This window comes from Anguilla anguilla, chromosome 15 (genome assembly GCF_013347855.1).
Source record: "Anguilla anguilla isolate fAngAng1 chromosome 15, fAngAng1.pri, whole genome shotgun sequence".
Lineage (NCBI taxonomy): Eukaryota > Metazoa > Chordata > Actinopteri > Anguilliformes > Anguillidae > Anguilla > Anguilla anguilla.
In genome coordinates, this window is record NC_049215.1 from 4411008 (window position 1) to 4430000 (window position 18993).

The following is an 18993-nucleotide window of genomic DNA, read 5'->3' on the forward strand; positions in this document are numbered from 1 at the left end:
TTACTGAAGCTCAACAAGTTAAGCAACTTAGAGATTGATAGATTTCTTACGCAACATAACACAATACATTTGCGAGTAAGAACAGTGTGTGGTAACAGTTTATTTTCATTTTTAAAAGACCTTAAACAATGGCCCTGTAAGACATAAGACTTCTCACACAGCAGTCCTTTTCTTTACATAAAAAAATCTGCAGTCTTATTTAACTGCAGCGTATATTTATACATATGTATTTTAAAAAATCAAAATAAAATTAAAAAAACACAATGATAAATTACACCTGGTTATTTGCTTCATAAAATCACTATAGATCAACAAGAGCTGTCCAGGGCATGATTTAACTGATATTAAACTGTGACATCACAACCATCAGTCCACAAACCAGTCAGCACACATTATAGTAGTCATGCAAGTAGTCATAGGCATGCAAACATTATGTGACTGCAGGAGGACACCATTCACCACCAAGACCTGAGAGACAATCTGTTCCTGCTGCTCATTGGTTCTCAGCAAGGCCAGAGTTACTGCACCTTTACTCAGACAAACATGGGTACTGAACTAAACTCTTTCTGAATACAAAAAACCCCAGTAAACTACAGTCCTACAGTTGTGTTTGCTTTACCTCTAGCCTATGACAAATTAAATTGTTTGTTTTTTAAAAAATGGCTATAAATGCAAATTTGTTTTAATTCCAACTGCATATAAAGTAACATGTGACAATGCCAGAGTGAATGACAGTTTCAGAGGTGATTGTTCATTGGTTTCCTCCTCAGTGTTCCCATGTTTGACCTTTGCATCCTTGAACGGCATTAACTCTTAACTGTTATGGCATCTGGAATGCTGCAAAAAAAAAAAAAAAAAAAAAAAACCATGACATTAAATACTAAAGATTTTAGAAGTTAAACAGGGGAGAAAGGTCAGAAGATGAATAAAAGAAAGTTTATGGATTTATAATCAACAATTTAACTGTGTGAGAATGGGCTCCCTGCACATTTCACACACACACAACTTCTAGAATAAAACTGTATCAGATGTTTTCAGTACAGGAAAGTGTAAAAACCTGGAAGCTGAAAATATTAAATATGTCTATACTAGACTATGAATGAATATAATGGTCATGTTATACATGAACAAGAAAATATACAGTGCCACAAAAAAGTATTTGCCCCTTCCTGATTTCCTCTAAAATTGCCTATGTGTCTCACTGAATGGTTCCAGATCTTTAGACAAAATACAATATTTAGACAAAGGGAACCTGTGAAAAACACAAAACACATTTTTTAAATTATTTCATTTATTTATTGAAAAACATTAAAGACCCATATAACCCATGAGAAAAGTAATTCCCCCCCCCCATAAAATAAACAACTGGTTGCAGCACCACCAGCAGCAATAATTGCAACCAGTCTTTCACATCACTATGGAGGATTTTTAGCCAACTAATTCAGACCAACTGGTAGGTTTTGTTTTCGAGCATTAAGTGCCGCGTTTCAGGTCCTGCCACTACATCACTATTGGGTTCAAGCAAAGACTTTGACCATTCCACTCCAAAACCTTTTTTTTTGTTTGTTTCTTTGCAGCCATTCGGAGGTGGACTGCCTGTTGTGTTTTGAATTACTGTCTTCCTGCATTACCAAATTATGTTTAAGCTTCAGCTCACAGACATATGACCAGACATTCTCCATAAGAATTTTCTGGTACAGGGCAAAATTAATGGTTCCTTCAATAATGGCAAGTCATCCAGGACCAGAGGCAGCAAATCATCCCCACACCACCACACTGACACCGCTATGTTTGACTGTTGGTATGATGTTCTTAATCTGAAATGCTGTATTTGCTTTATGCCAGACATAATGGGACCTGTGCAGTCAAAAAAGTTCCAGTTTTGACTGATCTGTCCATAGAACATTATCCATTAACAAGGCTTGGGAAGGGTCCAGATGCATTTTTACAAATATGAGAAGGGGACTGATGTTTCTCTTGGTTAGCAGTGGTTTCCATCTTGCTACTCTCCCATGAATCCCATTTTTGCCCTGTCTCGTTATTATTGTGGAGTCATAAACACTGACTGCAGTTCTTTTGATGTTTTTCTGGGATCTTTTGTGACATCCTGGATGACTTGTTACGGCACCCGTGGAGAAATTCTGGCAGGCCGGCCTCTCCTGAGATGATTCATCACCGTTCCAAGAGTTCTCCATTTGGAGATAATGACTTTCACCGTGGTTTGGTGGTGTCCCGGAGCCTTAGAAATGGCTTTGTAACCCTTTCCAGACTGATATATTTCAACAACTTTTTTCTCATCTCTTCTGGAATTTCCTTTGATCATGACATAGAGTGCTTGCAAAAATGTTGTGGTGACAAATTCACTCTGATTGTAAGGTTCAATATGAATGAGTTTTAGATTGTACAGGACTTGCTGCAATTAAGTCTGGCTGTGTTCAATCAGCTGAATCTAATCATTAATTAAATTTGGTTAATTGGTTTATTAAATAGCTAAGGGGGGAATTATTTTTCATGTGTAATATGGGTGCTTGATAACATTAAAAGGCATACTATGCAGGATTTTTTTTAACTTGAAAATATTGTAAAATAACCATGCGAAGGCATATCTATGATATACTGGCAATCTCAGTCTTCAAATACATTCACCAAATTCCTACACCTTTTACCTGTATTTGTTATTCTAAAATGTGCTTGGAATGTTTCTGGGCATGGCACTCTTTTCTGTGTGAGAAGGGCATGGCTACAGAGCCAGTGGTTTGGGATCAGATTCCAATGAAGTGTTTGTTGCTAGTGAGCTGCTGCAATGGCGGATGCTAAGAAAATGCATAAAATGTAAGAATGGATGAGTGTAGGAATGGATAAATGAATGAACGACACTGAATGAGGGAATGTGTTGAAGAAAGAGGAAATAACTTAATATTTTTCAATAATAATATCCTGTATTGAGGTGAACTTGAATCCTTGTTTCAGAAAATGAAGACTGTAGATAACCCAGAAAAAGCAAATGATTAGACTCATAAGAAACCTAGGCAATTATACACGCTTTACCTATACCAATACTAAAGGCTGAGATTAATTACAAGCCGATTCGAGCCAATACGTTCGAAAGAAAGCAAAGAATCAGCATAAACTGCGCACAACAGCAATATGCAGTATCAATGCCGCGTAATGTGTTGGTAAATTCGTGGAGATGCGTTTATTGTGCAAATCTGTCAATGAATTAGCGCTCCCAGACGCCGCAATGACGCGCTGTTAATTATAGGCCTCAATAAATAAAAATATATCAGACGCCGCGAAGAGAAAAAATTGTCCTCCAAAAATAATCCATAAGAAGAGAAAAAAGGTAATTCACAAAACAAGTTAATGATCTCTTAATTACACTTTATATACAAAAAAATGGAGAAATGTACGTCTCTTTCAACCCATGCATTCCGTTGTAAATCCGTAAATAATCCACACAAGTGATTCCAATGTCCGATTCCAAACGAAGATTGCAATGCTTTCTTTAAGGCAATTACATAATCGCGATTTTAACAACAACGCAGAGTACTCTTCAACACCGGTTTACCGCCATATTTCGAAACGGAACAGCTGGTCGATCACGGGGCACTGCAGACACCTCCCTGAAAGTCAGGGCCATCCCCTACATCACCTCAAGTTTTCGGAACGAACATCTCTTAAAGGGACACTACATTACATTACAGTTTAAACAAAAGAGTAAAATAGAAATAGATTCACCTGAATTAAGTTTTATTGCACATGAATGATGACCAGTGTACCATTATACATTTCAGTTGGGCAATATTTTTTGCATAAGCACAAATTATCAACAGATAAGTGTTATATGTGTTTTGAGCACATAATATACATTTTTTTTAAAAGGCGGTGTCACAACCGAAGGAGGAAAATGCAAAATAGCTGCAACAGCACTAGGGAGTAGCTACCGTATGATTTTTTTAAAAATATGAAAGATCATTATAGCACTGCCAAATATGTAATAATAGAGGAAAGCAGGAAGGGGGCAAATACTTTTTCATGGCATTGTATCTAATAGTTAATGATGGCAGACAACCAAACACAATGCTTTGATATAGAATCTTCTGAACACTGCCCATGGACAATAGTGTTTAAGTGCTGCCCCTTCAATACCTATGTATTACAAGAATGCACAAAACAAAAAAACCACATTACCCGGCAGGGAGCGGAGCGGATCAGGTTTGAGCTTCTCTGGCAGGTGCTGGACCGTGGTTCTCAGCTTTCTCACAGGCCTCTGTCTGCTGGTCTTCTTTGGCTATGCTGAAGAAACCACACTGACAGGAAGTGACACATTAGATCAGTATGAGGGGGCTGTAGAATCTATCTGACAGGAAGTGATGTGTTAGCTCAATGTAAGGGGCTACAGAATCTCACTGACAGGAAGCGATGTTTTAGATCAGTATGAGGGGCTACAGAATCTCACTGAAAGGAAGTTATGTATTAGATTAGGATGAAGGGCTGTAGAATCTCACTTGACAGGAAGTGATGTGTTAGATCAGCTGTAGAATTTCACTGATTCTGAAAGTCATTCTGACCATTTAAACCCTCAGAATCCTGAGAGGAATCCATCCCTGCTTACCTTCCAGAGCAGAACCAGCAGAAGAGCCAGCATCAGCAACCCGGCCAGTATGCCCAGCAGAATGATCCACCACAACGCTTTGCCATAATGCGGCAACAGCTTCTCTGGAAACACTGTGACTCTAACCTGCAGAGCAACAATACTATCCAATGACCCATTAGAAGCTTCACATCCACCAGTGAGTAAAAGAGCGTGCTTTGATAAGAACATGGTAACCAATCAAAAAAGAAAATCTTGTTCAGATCAAACTAATTTGGTAAATTGATTGGTATACTATTAATCTTAAATGGTTGTATTGCCTAATTAGTATACAAAGAAATTCCCACTGTGGCCAGTTTTCAGTGTGTTCAACAAGTGTGATGCACCTTACCTCCGTCTCAGAACTTCTGAGAACCTTGTTCTGGGCCGAGGCATCGAGCCTTAAGAAAGCCTTAACAACGATTTTCAGATAATCCCAGTCTGCATAGTCCTGCACACAAAGAAGACAAATGATGTGAGAGGAGAACAGTTTATCAATAATGTTTACATTAAGCAATTGTGTTAAATGATTTATTACAAGCAAAGTGTTTTTAAATGCTTTAGTGCTGAATATAACAGAGACATTCCTGATGTTAGGAAAAGAACAGATTCCACGGGCTGTATGTGGCGGATTCCACAGTACCGCTGAAAAGGTATTATTCCAGAGACGGAATCTCAGAGAGACGACTGCAGTGCTGTCCAAGCCCTGCAGGGGGCACCTGACCTCCACACACCTCGCTTCATTGCTACATGTCTGTCAGGGAAACACAGACGAGCCTTTTTGCATCTTCCCACAATACCGGTTATAAGATTTTCTATTTTTTTTTTTACTGTTCTTAAAGATAAGTAATTAATTAAGAGTTACCAGCATTTTGTGTTTTCTTTTGTTTGTAAAGAGAGAGAATCTTTCTCCACTTGCTGTTTTGCTGTCTTCAAATTCACGCTTGCTCCTGGATTTTGAAGACTCCTGAAATTAATTTTTTTGATTTGGTTTAAACATGTCATGCAAACTAACCTGACTGTCAAGCAATGGACAATATCAAGAAATTACATTTTTTTAAATCAATCGTTGTAGGAACCAATATTTGCAAAATTGTTCTTGCGAAATTTAAAAGGGAACGTTACCTTAATAGACTTTATTGGGATTATTTCTTCTTCAGGGGTGCACTGGACATCATCCAAACCATGAGTGTCGATCTTCACCAAATATATAATGTATTTCCCCGCAGCATTCTCTTTGGGCCACTGGATGTGCAGAGAAGCTGTGCCAGGGGATTTCAGTGGCCTTCCCAAATTCATTATCTGTATAATGACCATAAAGAGGCCAGAATCAGTGCACAACAGAAAGGGTTAGTGTCCCATCAGGGCACAGGTTGTGCTGTAATATGTACAATAAATTAGCCTAAAACCATTTTCTATCTGGGTCTGATGGGGTAGCATGGAACTCTGAAGACGGTGTACAATTGAATCAAAACTTTGAATGGAAGAAAAATGAAAAAGACCCTGAATTGATAGTCAATGAGACTGCCGATCTCCTCTTCTGACTTTATGGCCCTCTGTCCTTCAGCCGGGCTTCTGAAGTAGACCTGGGAAGGTCTCGCCGCTCTGAGAAACATAGATCATCATGCTACAGACGTCTCAACAATGCAAGAAAGCAAGTATTTTCACCGAAGGAGAATATAAGGATTGATAAGAGATCTAGGAAGGCTGATTGGAAATGAGCAGTGAGGGACTGGACCCAAAACACAAACTCACACTGACACGGAGAGTGTGGGACTGGACCCAAAACACAAACTCACACTGACACGGAGAGTGTGGGACTGGACCCAAAAGACAAACTCACACTGACACAGAGAGTGTGGGACTGGACCCAAAACACAAACTCACACTGACACAGAGAGCATGGGACTGGACCCAAAACACAAACTCACACTGACACAGAGAGCATGGGACTGGACTCAAAACACAAACTCACACTGACACAGAGAGCATGGGACTGGACTCAAAACACAAACTCACACTGACACGGAGAGTGTGGGACTGGACCCAATACACAAACTCACACTGACACAGAGAGCATGGGACTGGACTCAAAACACAAACTCACTCATTCTGAAACAGCGAGGGTGGGACTGGACCCAACGCACAAGCTCACTCACCCTGACACAGAGAGCATGGGACTGGACTCAAAACACAAACTCACACTGACACAGAGAGCGTGGGACTGGACCCAATACACACACTCACCCTGACACAGAGAGCATGGGACTGGACCCAACACACAAACTCACTCATTCTGAAACAGCGAGGGTGGGACTGGACCCAACGCACAAGCTCACTCACCCTGACACAGAGAGCAGCAGCTCCATCACTACTTTAGCTCTGGCTTTCATTGGGGTCACATGTTTCTGTTCACTGGGCCTGGAAGAAATAAAAGCATGTAACTCTAACTGTACCATTGTATTTGGGATTGTACATATCCAACAATTCATTAGCACATATATAAAATAAATAAAATGAAAAAATAAAAGACACATATGCTTTCTCACATTTGTGTGAAGATGTTAAAATGATAGTTCACTCCAAAATTAAACTTTAGCATTCCATTCATTTGACTTGACAGCCTCATCTCTCCAAGGGATTGGGTTTCAGGATCAAGACTCTCAAATTCTGGGACACAACCCAAAATGAACGGAATAAATTTAGATTTGTCTCATCTACTAAATTTCTCTGTATAATTTTAGAAGTTCAGTTGTAAGTGAAATGAACAAACGTATTGCCCCCTCACTAGTCTAGTGTATTTTATATATTTTATATTTCGTGTGTTTTATAAAGTGCATGCGCACTTTAATAGAGAACTTAGTGTTTATGCTCCTTTTAATACAAAGCTTAGTATTTAATACAAAGGGAGCATAAACACTAAGCTACCATTGTATTCCTGTATGGGAAATAAAGTATTTATGCTCAGGTAATTTCAGGAATTCTTTGCATTTGACTACTGACGGTAAAATGTGAATAATTCCTGAGATCACCTGAGCACGAGAACTTAATTTCCCATACAGGGCCCCCTCCTCCTTTATTGGTCCTGTCCTTCCTGATATTTACACCCCTGTATGCTGCACTCACGTCTGTCCCCTGCAGTAAGAGGCAGGTCTCTGCAGTCCCCATGCTGTAAACTATAACCCCCATTAATCACCACAGCCTCAAGACAAAAAATAGTGATTTTTGTGCTTTTAAACAGAGAACCTTGAAGTACCACCTGGGATTCCCTCCCCCTCTCCCACTCCCAGCTGCATCACACAACCTTTCATCAACTTTCACTTAAATTTTACTTTACTCAAATTTTATTTGAAAAAAAGTATTTGTGACACCCTCACTAATGTTACCTATACATAGCCTTCATAGCATCCAGTAGTCTGTCCCTCCCTGGCCTTATCTACATAAAATCCCTCCCCCTAAGCCATAGTTTGAATAATCCTCTGCTATTCAACACAGCTGTACCTCTTCTGCTTGACGCGTGCCCATTCGCACGCCTATAAATTCTATAAATCTCTCCCTCAGAAGCTCAGACCCGACCTTGTCATTGGCTCAAAGGTGAACCCTGGACCACTAGATCCAGCCCCACTGTGGCCAGGAGCTTATCTGCCACAGGAGGCCTCCGACCAGGGCACTGGGTGGGAAAAACGCCATATCCGGTTCCCTATCATGGAAACACACTATACTCTCTAACACCCTAACAGGTGAACCTCCTACTGCCACTAACTCCCTTTTTTTGAGGACATGGCCACCTGGGGGCCCTGGGGCTGATCATTCCTCCCCCCCCCCCCCCCCCCCACCCTCCTGCAATCTCAGAGCCATGGGCCAGGGTCTCTTCCTGTAGGGGACACCCCAATCTTCCTGCAGGGCTGGCACAGGTTTTACACCCCTTTATGGTATGCATGTCGTTTCCGCAAATACGTCCTACCATCGCCCATCTCTCCCTCCCGTCTGCTCTGGTCTCCCCCCACCGCTGCTCTCCCCCCACCCATTTTGAAATGTACACGACCTCCTCGAAGGCTGTAAATCTGTTCCTGGAACTCTAGAACTGCAGTAGAATCCACCAAGCTGGTCCTCGAGAGCAAGGATCTTTCTCCTGAGTTGTTCAGTTGCAGATGAATGCCTCCTGGACATCTCCTTCCAGGCATTCAATCATTATGTAACACTTATACTGAACTGTCCACATTTTGACACCTTACTCTGTTTTTATAGCTTTCTGAGCCTGTCAGAAAGAACTAACTCAGGTAAACAAAACCAAAAAGGAAATCAGAGTCAGACAAGAGTAGTTGATTCACAAGAAGGAGATACATCTCATACCATTTACTCTGAATAAAAAATTCAAGAAAACATACTATTGAAGGCAGAAACAAAGCAAAATCTGCTGTAGCCTGGAGCACACTTGTGGACAAATTTTTGAAGCCATACTAGCACTCATAGAAGCTTACCTTTATACCAGTCAATACCCAGTCTGTTAATTAAAATTAGTTTCCTTAGTTAACGATCAAGAATTCTCTCATGTGAACACAGAAAAGTTAAAAGAAGGCTGGAATTACTTGCCAATGGATTGATATAGCTATAGTCGATATAGCTCTGGAGGTATGAGCGGTTGTCTGGCAGTCGGAGGGTTGCCGGTTCGATCCCCCGCCCTAGGCATGTCGAAGTGTCCCTGAGCAAGACACCTGACCCCTAATTGCTCCCATCGAGCTGATTGGTACCTTGCATGGCAGCCTTTCACCATTGGTGCATGAGTGTGTGCGTGAATGGGTGAATGAGAGGCATCAATTGTAAAGCGCTTTGGATAAAAGCGCTATATAAATGCAGTCCATTTATCATTATTCAGAAGCATAGTTTGCTAGCATTCATTTGGATTGTAACTGAATACTTGGGAAGCAGGGAAGCAGATAAGACTACACTGGTGGGGTCTAATGCAATAAGGATCTTACCCAGGACTAGTCTGATGATAATAATGACCTTACTTACGGCTGGACTGATGTTTGCAGCATTTCTGCGACTATACAGTGCTATTGGTTTAACCTGACTGTTAAAGATTCTTTAATTTAGCCCAGATCAGCTATAAGCAGAGTGCAAGCATAGATGGCTTTTGAATGGCTTCTGATGGGACTGGCAGCAGACTACAAATGCTTTTGAGAATGCTTTCACCACAGTCTGCTCACAGGAAAATCCAGAACGGAACAAGATCACGAAACTGCTCACATTGCAAAGCGCAGGTCAATTTCAACTTCTGTGGTATTGAGGGAAATATCACCAGGGGTCAGTTGAATGTAGAACATTACCTGAAATAACAAAAAAAGATTCCTAATGAATCAGAAATAAGGTGCCTTTCATGACTGTGGTATGTATATAAGAACTTGTAATTACATCAGACTGAACATGGGATTTGAGTGTAAGCAAGTCCTAAATGTTGTCATTTTCATTACAAAAACTCCCTTGACAGGCACCTTAGGCACAATATAAATATGTTTTCATTCTAATATATTAATTTATAAGGACAAATCCAATACTTACTTCTGAGTCTCTTTTGAATGGATTCCCCAGTGCACAGTTTGTCTGCGATCCATTCTGATTGGCTACACAGAGCACCTGTTTATCCTGTAGGGACAAAAGAGTTAGACACCAACACACAGCCAATCATCCTAGTCCTAGCAGAGGACTGACTGTTACAGCCTATCAGGGTACACACCACCAAGACAGAGCCAATCATTGTAGTGTTTGTAGAGGAATGACACCACCCATACACAGCCAATAATTGTAATGCTCATAGAGGAACAACGCCTCCGACACACAGCCAATTTCATAGCCCTCCTAGAGGACTGACTATTACAGCCTATCAGGGCACACGCCACAGAGACACAGCCAATCTTCATAGCCCTCGTAGAGGACTGACTATTACAGCCTATCAGGGCACATGCCACAGTGACACAGCCAATCATCGTAGTTCTTGTAGAGGGCCGACTGCTACAGCCTATTAGGGCACACATCACAGAGACACAGCCAATCATCATAGCCCTTGTAGAGGATGGTCTCACCGTAGCCCTGGGGCAGTAGAAGGTGGAGTAGCGCAGAGCAGGGGGGAAGCTCGCCACCAGCCTGGCATCATGGGCATCCTCCCCATTCCAGTTCGTCACAGCAACCTCCAGAGCGATGTCCTTCTGTTCACCGAGTGACATCACAGGTACACCATTCTCTCTGAAAAGCAACCAAATCATTTCACTTTACTCCAACATATAAATCATTTCGATTCATAACCTTAAATACAGTAGAGAAATCGTGAATTACTACCATTGATTCCTTTGCTCATACATACACAGGTAATGGTGAAAACTCATCTGTGCTGGGTTCTCTGTAGAAGAACTTGTACTGTAGCTGCAAGTTACTCTGGCAAATGTTGTCAGCCCCACAGCCTTCCTTCAAAAATCCAACCTGAAATAGAGTTCAGCAAGCCTCAGTGTTACATGTATCCTAGAATAGAACTGGACAGTCAAAGAATAAGAAATGTTACCCTAGGGACAGATTCAGTTAGTGCAGTTGATGGATTAGCTTCCACATGCTTTAAGTACTAAAGAATCCAGTGCACCTGAGAGATGATATTTTTGGTTGGCTGACTGGAGTTAAGAACAGGAAGTAGTTCAGGAAGAGAGCTTTGTCTCGTCCTGCGTCGGATGCTCTTGATGGACACAGATGTCTGGATGGGAATGGGTTGTGTTCTGTCCTGGATGTCATCCTGAGTAAGAAGGTGCAAAACCGGAGCAGGTTTACTCTACCGTGTGCCAAAAATGCCTCATGTCGCAAATTATTTCCAAACGGCGGAAGGAGAAGATGAAGATGCAGCACCTGCAGTTTGAGCTCAGCGGAGATGCAGCTCCTCTTCCTCTGACCTCGCAGCTCCAGGGTTCCGCTGGACTGCGAGTGCTCGGGCGACTTCGTAAGCGTCAGAAACGTGACTCGAGAGGGCAGGCCTCGCTTCATCCGGTCAGACTCCACCGTAATGCTGTAAGCGATAGCTACCAGGGAACAGGACAGTATTATGACCCAGTATCGCTACCAAGGAACTGGAGACAGTATTATGATCCAGGATAGCTACCAGGGAACAGGACAGTATTATGACCCAGTATCGCTACCAAGGAACTGGAGACAGTATTATGATCCAGGATAGCTACCAGGGAACAGGACAGTATTATGACCCAGTATCGCTACCAAGGAACTGGAGATAGTATTATGATCCAGGATAGCTACTAGGGAACAGGAGGCAGTATTGTCATCCAGGATAGCCACCGGGGAGCAGGAGATCCTGGTGCTACAGCAACATTGTTGACACCCAGCCTCCACATCAATTCTCTCTCAGTCTTTTATTTAATGCTTCCCTCCTTTTACTCCCATCACTGCTGCAACCTCTGCGCTTGAATCCGCAGAGCACAGACAGGCACGTGCTTATTGCACTGCGGTTAGCAAGCCGGGCTCACACAGACACAGAGTCAGAGAAAGACATTTCACCTGTAGCTCAACAGGTGGGCCGCGGGTACCTGATTGGCCAGCTGGGGTCGCTGCTGTGCAGTAAGGCGTTGCCATTGGACCAACTGAACCCTCCCTCCCCCAGGCATCATAAGCACCAATTCCACACAGCCCCGTGGGGCCGCTGACCACAGTCAGTACTACACAGTCATCCGACATATTTTACCTACTCAGTTTGGGGCTGTAGGAAACAGGGTTCGCCGTATAGGTAAAGCATGCGTTGACCGTCAAACTGTAAGAAAAAAAGCACATTTCTTTGTATTTTTTTTCCATTTCCTCACGAAGCTGAAAAGAATACAACACAGTCTCTGAGATGTGGACACTTTGGGAAAGGGGGGGGGGGGGGGGGGGCATTCACAATCCAAAGTGTCTTTCACTCTGCATTCCAAAAAATATTTTTCATAATATTCCCAAATAATCCTACCATACATTGTTTCCACATGTTTTCTTAGTCATGTCAATCTCCTTTGGTGTAGTTTTGATATCCATGTCGATATGAATGATAGGTCTTGACCTGTAACATGAATAAATGCCATTTAATCTGCAGTCCAGTTACGTAATCAAATTAATGAACATCCAGACATAAAGGATCCAGCAGTTACCTGTATACAAATACTGCATCTGAGAGAGAGCCAACAGCTAGGTCAGGATATGAATTCCTGTCCAAATCCATATTCCCAGCCAAAGAATACCCAAATAATTTGACATTGTGATCATGTCCTTCAAGGATCTGAAATCAAAAAGACTTCTGTTTATTTCCATATTGAAAGTAGAGTGATTAATCACATATGTCATATTGGCCAGGCTTGGCAAAAGACTGATGCCACAAAATCATCTTCCTGATAATGAAGGACTGTATTTTTATTTATTTATTTATTGATTTATTTATTTATTTTTACAATGCTATTAGCTATTAGGTTATAATGCTATTAGTTTCGATGGACACAGCCAGTAGCTTGGCTCAGACTGACAATCTAAGATGCAGAAAGTATAAATATCCTTGGACTTTCCAAAAATATGCAGAGCAATCCCACAAACCAAGACGTTTTACAACCAGAGGCATGTCAGTTACACTAAAAGCCTCATAACTGTATACAACAGGAAGAACAGAGAAAGCCGTTTCAAATATCAAACATATGCTAAGCTTTATTCACTTAGCTGGAGCTTTAGGTTTCTCTCAGTGAGAGCACTGCCTTTTTTCATTTTTCAAAGATGAGTTCCCATTACAGCTTATTTGTTTAAACTGCAGTTTCTTTAATCAAAAAACTGCAGTTTACGCAAGGCTTGTAAAAACATTGGAGAAAGGAACTTTAAGCGGAGTAGTGTAATTTAAAAATCTTCCTGCCATTGCATTACTGTTACTGTGCATTAGCATGCCATTGCATTATGTGTATCACTGTGCACTGGCAGCTGAGCTGCGATTCCAGAGTAAGGGGAAACTCTCAAAATCCAGCTGATCTTGAATTATCCTGTAGGTCAGAGGGTTGCATTAGACAGGCTGTGCACTTGGATGTTAGCCAGGGGAGGTCTAATTTGTACCACAGCAACAGGGATTTGAGGGATTTGTTCTAACCCAAAGGGCTGAGGCTAGAAGCTCAGTCTGAGGGGTACAGACCTGCGCTGGCGCGGTGTTGAGTCCATCTCTGGAGCCATGATAAACGTACACCCGTCCTGCACCAGCTCCGTCGTAGGGCGCCCCCACCGCCATGTCTGTGAAGGAGGAGCAGACTGTGCATCACCTCTCAAAGACCAGGGCTTCAGCGCTATGGGCAGAGTGCAGAGCCTTCTACCTTCATATGAGTCCTGAGTCAAGTCCCCAATGTTCTCCACTGCCAGTCCGAACATGGAGTCTCTGGGCCCGTAGAGGGGGATGGGCACCACCCTGTCCCATTTCCCCTCCTGGTTGATGTAGACGAACACTGCACCCCCCACTTCTCCATCCTTCAGAAAGAACTGAGGGGCTCCCACTGCGATATCCTGCCACCTGGAAGTGAGTAACATCCTCAAGCTTCACGGTTGCTGAATCAATCTCTCATTGACAGATCTGTCTCAAACAGGGTGTCATGCCTTAGACTGAGGCCAGTTAGCCCTTTATAGTTAGCCAATTAGCTGTATAGCTGTTAATGTAGGCAGTTAGCACTACATCATCTGCCAGTTAGCTCTACAGTTAGCATTGTTAGCCAGTTAGCTAAATATGGTTTGCCAGTTAGCTCTAGATCGTAAAACAGAAAATACAAGGCCTAGATTTATTAAACAAAAAACTGTAATGAGCCTTGTTACAATGGTACAACAGCCAATAGTTAATAACGATAGCCTTTATTGCTCTTATGGCAGCTATGACAAAAATAAAATTCAATAACGTGGTATTCTGTCGTGAAATAAAGCACCCATCACACACCCATCTCCATTGAGGTCAACCACAGCCACATCATAGCCAAAGGAGGATGCCAGTCCTGGTCCTTCCAGGATGAACTCCTCAGACAGCATGAAGGAGGCCTCGGACTCCTTCTTCAGCAGGACCACTGCCCCGCTGTGGTTGGCTCTCGGTGCTCCAGACACGATGGTGAGCTGGCCCTTTCTGCTGATGCTTTTCCCAGAATCCACGGAGAATCCTGCGGGTGAGAATAAGATGCATTGAACCTCTGCATGTGGTTGGTTGAGCAATTACATTTTAGATTCATGAGTAAATGTCAGTTGTGACATGTTAGACTTATTGTGTGTTTGTATATGTGATACGTAAAATTCATAAATTATGTCCTGGTACAGAATGAGCAACATTAAGCAAGTATTTACAAAATGTTTACCACTAAATCAGATAACTAGCTCATGTGCAACAGGTAAGAAGTTAGTCCATGTATAATGCAATGTATAACAATTTTAAAACAAAAAGTGCTGTCAGTATATACTACCTTACAGAACGATTGCTTCTATTCTATTGCTATTCACCATAACACATTTTCTTCAAACAATATGACCAAAGGGATGACTTGGCAAACATGTGAAGCATACTTTTTTTAACGTAATTCTTCTAAATTCCATCAAAATCATACACCAATATATTCTGCCATGGGCAGCCATAATTGTATCGGAGGAGATTTCCAGTGAGTGCTGAACCTCCAAAGGTGGTGTCCTGTGCATTCTGGTAATGGACCTGAATCCACTGCCCACCTAAATAACTGTTTGGAGGCACTGGCACTAGATCTGGGTCCAGGCGATTCTCATCCCCCACTTCATAGGGTCCATCGTCAAAATAGCCCAGGTCCAACAGCGTGCTGTTCCTCTGCTCTATGCGGACGGTCCCTAGATCGGAAGAGGTGAAGGAAGGGGATATAAAACATGGGTGGAGCAAGAAAAAAGGTTTAAACTTGAACACCAAAAGCTGTCGAGCGCGATGCTGTGAAATAACATAATACAATACCTGGCCTCATGCATTGCTATTAATGTGTACTTTTGTAACAAACAGCCTCATACTCAAGCCTAGTTACAAATAAATCCAGAGAACCAAGAAACAATCCAACAAAAAAAAGGAAAAAACAAAATGGAAAAATCCACAACAAAATGTGAAAATTCCTTAATCCAGCAATAAAAAGGATAAAAAGAAAAGATAAGGAAATATCTCTCCCGGCTTGAAGATTTCCCTGGTACTTTCCCGGCCGATACCCTGTGTAATAGTATGCTTGGGGTCTCTTCCTTCCAACAGTGGTAACTTAACTTCTCGCCACACCTCTAGTCCTAGACAAGCATTTAGGATGCGTATAGATGCATTTTACCCCAGGTTCTTCACAAACTCTACACCACGCCAAACACATTTTTTAAAAAACCATAGGCCTCTCCCCCTCCTTTCTGTCCTACCTTTCTTACTTTACTTCCTGCACCCCACTTCCTCTCAGGTAGCCATTTTGGGAGGGTAACCCCCTCCTTAAAGGGACCAATGCCTATTTAAAGTTTGCCTTGTGGATGGATGGCAGCCAAACCTTTCCATGGTTCACAAGGACTAATTTACCCGTACAAAGATCATTTGTTCTAAGGGCAAGTCCACTATAATAAAACATATATAAATAATATTTAGATGATAACCATGGCACACGGTTAGTATCACACTTTCTTCAAGGGGTATCTATAGAAAACCTTACTTCAACATGACATTTTTACACCAATCACTGTTTCTTTTGTAACATAGTTATGCATGTCAGATTGTGTAACATTGTTCCTACCCTTCTTGAAATTTTGCCCCGTAAACGCAATATTCTGTTGAGATCCAAAAGGAAAATGTCACAAAAACAAATAAAATAGGTAAGACTTGAAGAAGACAAGCTGATCCTTATGGTGAATTTAAGAAGTAATTTGGCCAGGATCCTCCTAGACTCTTTCTGTTGAAAAGTAAGAAAAACTGGACCCTACAGGAAAAAACAGGATGAAGATGGCCACTCAGAACCATTATGTAATGATGGCCATTGACATGTCTTTCTACACTGTTGTTGATGTCTTTCTGTGAGAGCTCATACTGATCATTCCCATTCTGCACTGTGCTGGTGAAACATGAGCATGTTCACCTGCCCTGGTCTCTCATGCTCCTGCCAGGTGCACCGCAACAACTACCCCTCCTTTCAGGTCAAACGTCTCCTCTTCCAGCCCTGATAGCCACAGCTACAGACAGCCAGACCTGCCCAGCCACACATGGTGCTGTGCATGCTGGGATGCCAATGGCTTCAGTAATGGATGAGCCCAGCCTCCAGCTCGTGCGGCAGCTCTGAATTTGCTGTTCCCCATTTTCCCAGATGTTTCCATGTTTTTACCCCCTACCTACGCTTCCGGAATGCACCTGAACCTGAAAGTGGAGTTTTTGGACTTAGAGCAGGAGATACAAAAACAAATATTTTGGCAATCAGGCCATCATCAGTGCCTGTCAGCTGTCTGACCACAAAAACATTAATTCCATCCAGACAGCTGTTTGGCCCGTCTCACACCTGGCTGGTTGAACAGTTCTGATCCAAATGCTTCTTCAGGAACGCAGTTATTTAGCGTTTGAACCGTACCTTATCAGCTGCGCGCCTGCTCTAACATGCTGGTTCTATCTGTTGACCTGTTGACATGACATTCTGTTATCAGGTCTGATCGGCTGAGAGCGTTTTTTTGTAGCAGGAGTGATCTGAAACACTTAGAAAATGTTCAGATCTTGAGGCGGCTGAAGGGAATAATCTTGAATGTCACCTCCAGAAGATGACACTATATGTGTGTCTGTCTTTTTTTGGATAATTTGTCTTTTTTTATTGTAATACATTTCCTCACTGTTTCTGTTCATCAAAATGATTCTTTTTAGACAAACAATGTAGTGACACAGTGTTAAATGCACAAACTACTCATAATGACCTTTACCTCAGCGTGTATATGGGACACCCCCCATACCTTTCCAGCTGTAGGCACCAGGAGCCCCGAACACCGCGTAGTGGTAGTCCTTCGTGAAGGCGGCGGAGAGGCCCTGCTGGCAGAACCCGAACCTCTCGTGTCCCGCGCTCCGACCCTCGCAGAACTTCCACAGGCCCCCGTCCTCCTCCGAGCCGACGCTCAGGTCCTCGCTGAGCACGTAGCAGCGGCCTGTGACGCCTCGCGACTCCTGGGGCGTGTTCACGAAATAGCGCCGCTGGTAGCGATGGGCGCAGGTCTGCGGAAACGACATCAGAAGTGCTGAGTCACTGCAGGTGGAACTCCTGCTTGTGAGGACATAATGAGGACTGCTTACAGCGGCCAATCAAAGATCACTATAAACAAGGTCTTTTAAAGGTACAGTACATGCAGGTTCAGCTGTTTTACTCAAAGCTTACCACAATCTTCCCCCCAGGGCCTTGACTCTGCACTGATACCCCCATCCACTGGTTCTCCTTATTCTCAACTGTGAGATCGACTGCGTAAACACACAAAAATAGAACTCTTAAACGCCTTTTAAACAAAAAGAGCCGCGTAGACGCGTTGGCAGAAGGCTCACCTTCGTCGTCGATCTGTACACGGTCGCAGTCGTTGAGCTGGGTGGTGATGTCACAGCTGTACAGGCCGCCTGTAATGTTAGCACCCTGGTGGGCTAAGGCTTTAGCATGCGGGGCACCGATCAGCAATCTGAAAGAGATATTTTACTCCATTTGTTCGACTGTCACATGCTTTACATCACTTTCATGCTTTATATCACACTTCTAAGTATATCACATTTCAAATTAAACACACATGTTTGAGTCAGGATAATTTAACTTTCTATAAAAGACACTGGCACACACCATCTTACCATTTTTGTATTTGTTTGGCTTCAGATAATTTGCATTTATACAGCAGCAGTAAGCCAGACATGCATATTTTTTCAATGCAAAATCTGAAGAATCTGGCCCTTCTTCACCAGCTGCAGTACACAGACTCCTAGTCCAGGCCCAGGTGCTCTCACACCTGGAGTATTGCAGTTCTCTCACTGGTCCCCCTGCTAGTGTCTCTAAACCCAGACCTGACTGGCTTACTGGTTTCAAACTAACGAATGGTCAGCCTGAGGTTTTTATCTCTGTGGTTCTACTTCATACATGCGCATTGATTTTTTTCTTTGTTCAATATTTTTCTGTTTGTTTTGGGAGCTCAGTTTGTCTGAGGCCCCATGAATGCACATGTGCTGGTGCTTGGTTTCGTCCTGAGAGAAGCAATCCTGATGTAGCCTCTCGTAACATTATACTTGCTCATCAGTCATGGATGTTATTACCAATTTGCTATGGCAATAATATACCTTTGTGTAAGGAAAAAATAATGGTTGATTCAATTGGCCA

General features: G+C 42.5%; 1 protein-coding gene across 3 annotated transcripts in view; it reads right to left on the minus strand.

Annotated features, from left to right (window-relative positions):
- Positions 1-657: 657 nt before the first annotated feature.
- The window catches only part of LOC118213794 (integrin alpha-6-like), a 22589-nt gene continuing 4253 nt past the window's right edge, over positions 658-18993 (minus strand). For 2 of the 3 annotated variants that reach the window (XM_035392960.1, XM_035392959.1), the window contains 25 exons: positions 18183-18310; positions 18022-18101; positions 17606-17861; positions 15368-15499; positions 14598-14811; positions 13990-14183; positions 13815-13909; positions 12802-12929; positions 12624-12713; positions 12370-12431; positions 11522-11691; positions 11265-11411; positions 10995-11110; positions 10717-10876; positions 10196-10279; positions 9884-9963; positions 6977-7054; positions 6136-6238; positions 5759-5935; positions 5499-5600; positions 5277-5387; positions 4986-5084; positions 4616-4741; positions 4192-4310; positions 658-837 (listed from right to left, as the gene is read on the minus strand). In XM_035392960.1, coding sequence (XP_035248851.1) covers positions 4212-4310; positions 4616-4741; positions 4986-5084; positions 5277-5387; positions 5499-5600; positions 5759-5935; positions 6136-6238; positions 6977-7054; positions 9884-9963; positions 10196-10279; positions 10717-10876; positions 10995-11110; positions 11265-11411; positions 11522-11691; positions 12370-12431; positions 12624-12713; positions 12802-12929; positions 13815-13909; positions 13990-14183; positions 14598-14811; positions 15368-15499; positions 17606-17861; positions 18022-18101; positions 18183-18310 — 3031 coding nt within the window. In that variant the 3' untranslated portion in view covers positions 658-837; positions 4192-4211. Of the gene's footprint in view, positions 838-4191; positions 4311-4615; positions 4742-4985; positions 5085-5276; positions 5388-5498; positions 5601-5758; positions 5936-6135; positions 6239-6976; positions 7055-9883; positions 9964-10195; positions 10280-10716; positions 10877-10994; positions 11111-11264; positions 11412-11521; positions 11692-12369; positions 12432-12623; positions 12714-12801; positions 12930-13814; positions 13910-13989; positions 14184-14597; positions 14812-15367; positions 15500-15617; positions 15672-17605; positions 17862-18021; positions 18102-18182; positions 18311-18993 lie in introns of those variants that run through there. The other variant, XM_035392961.1, reaches the window with a different exon arrangement.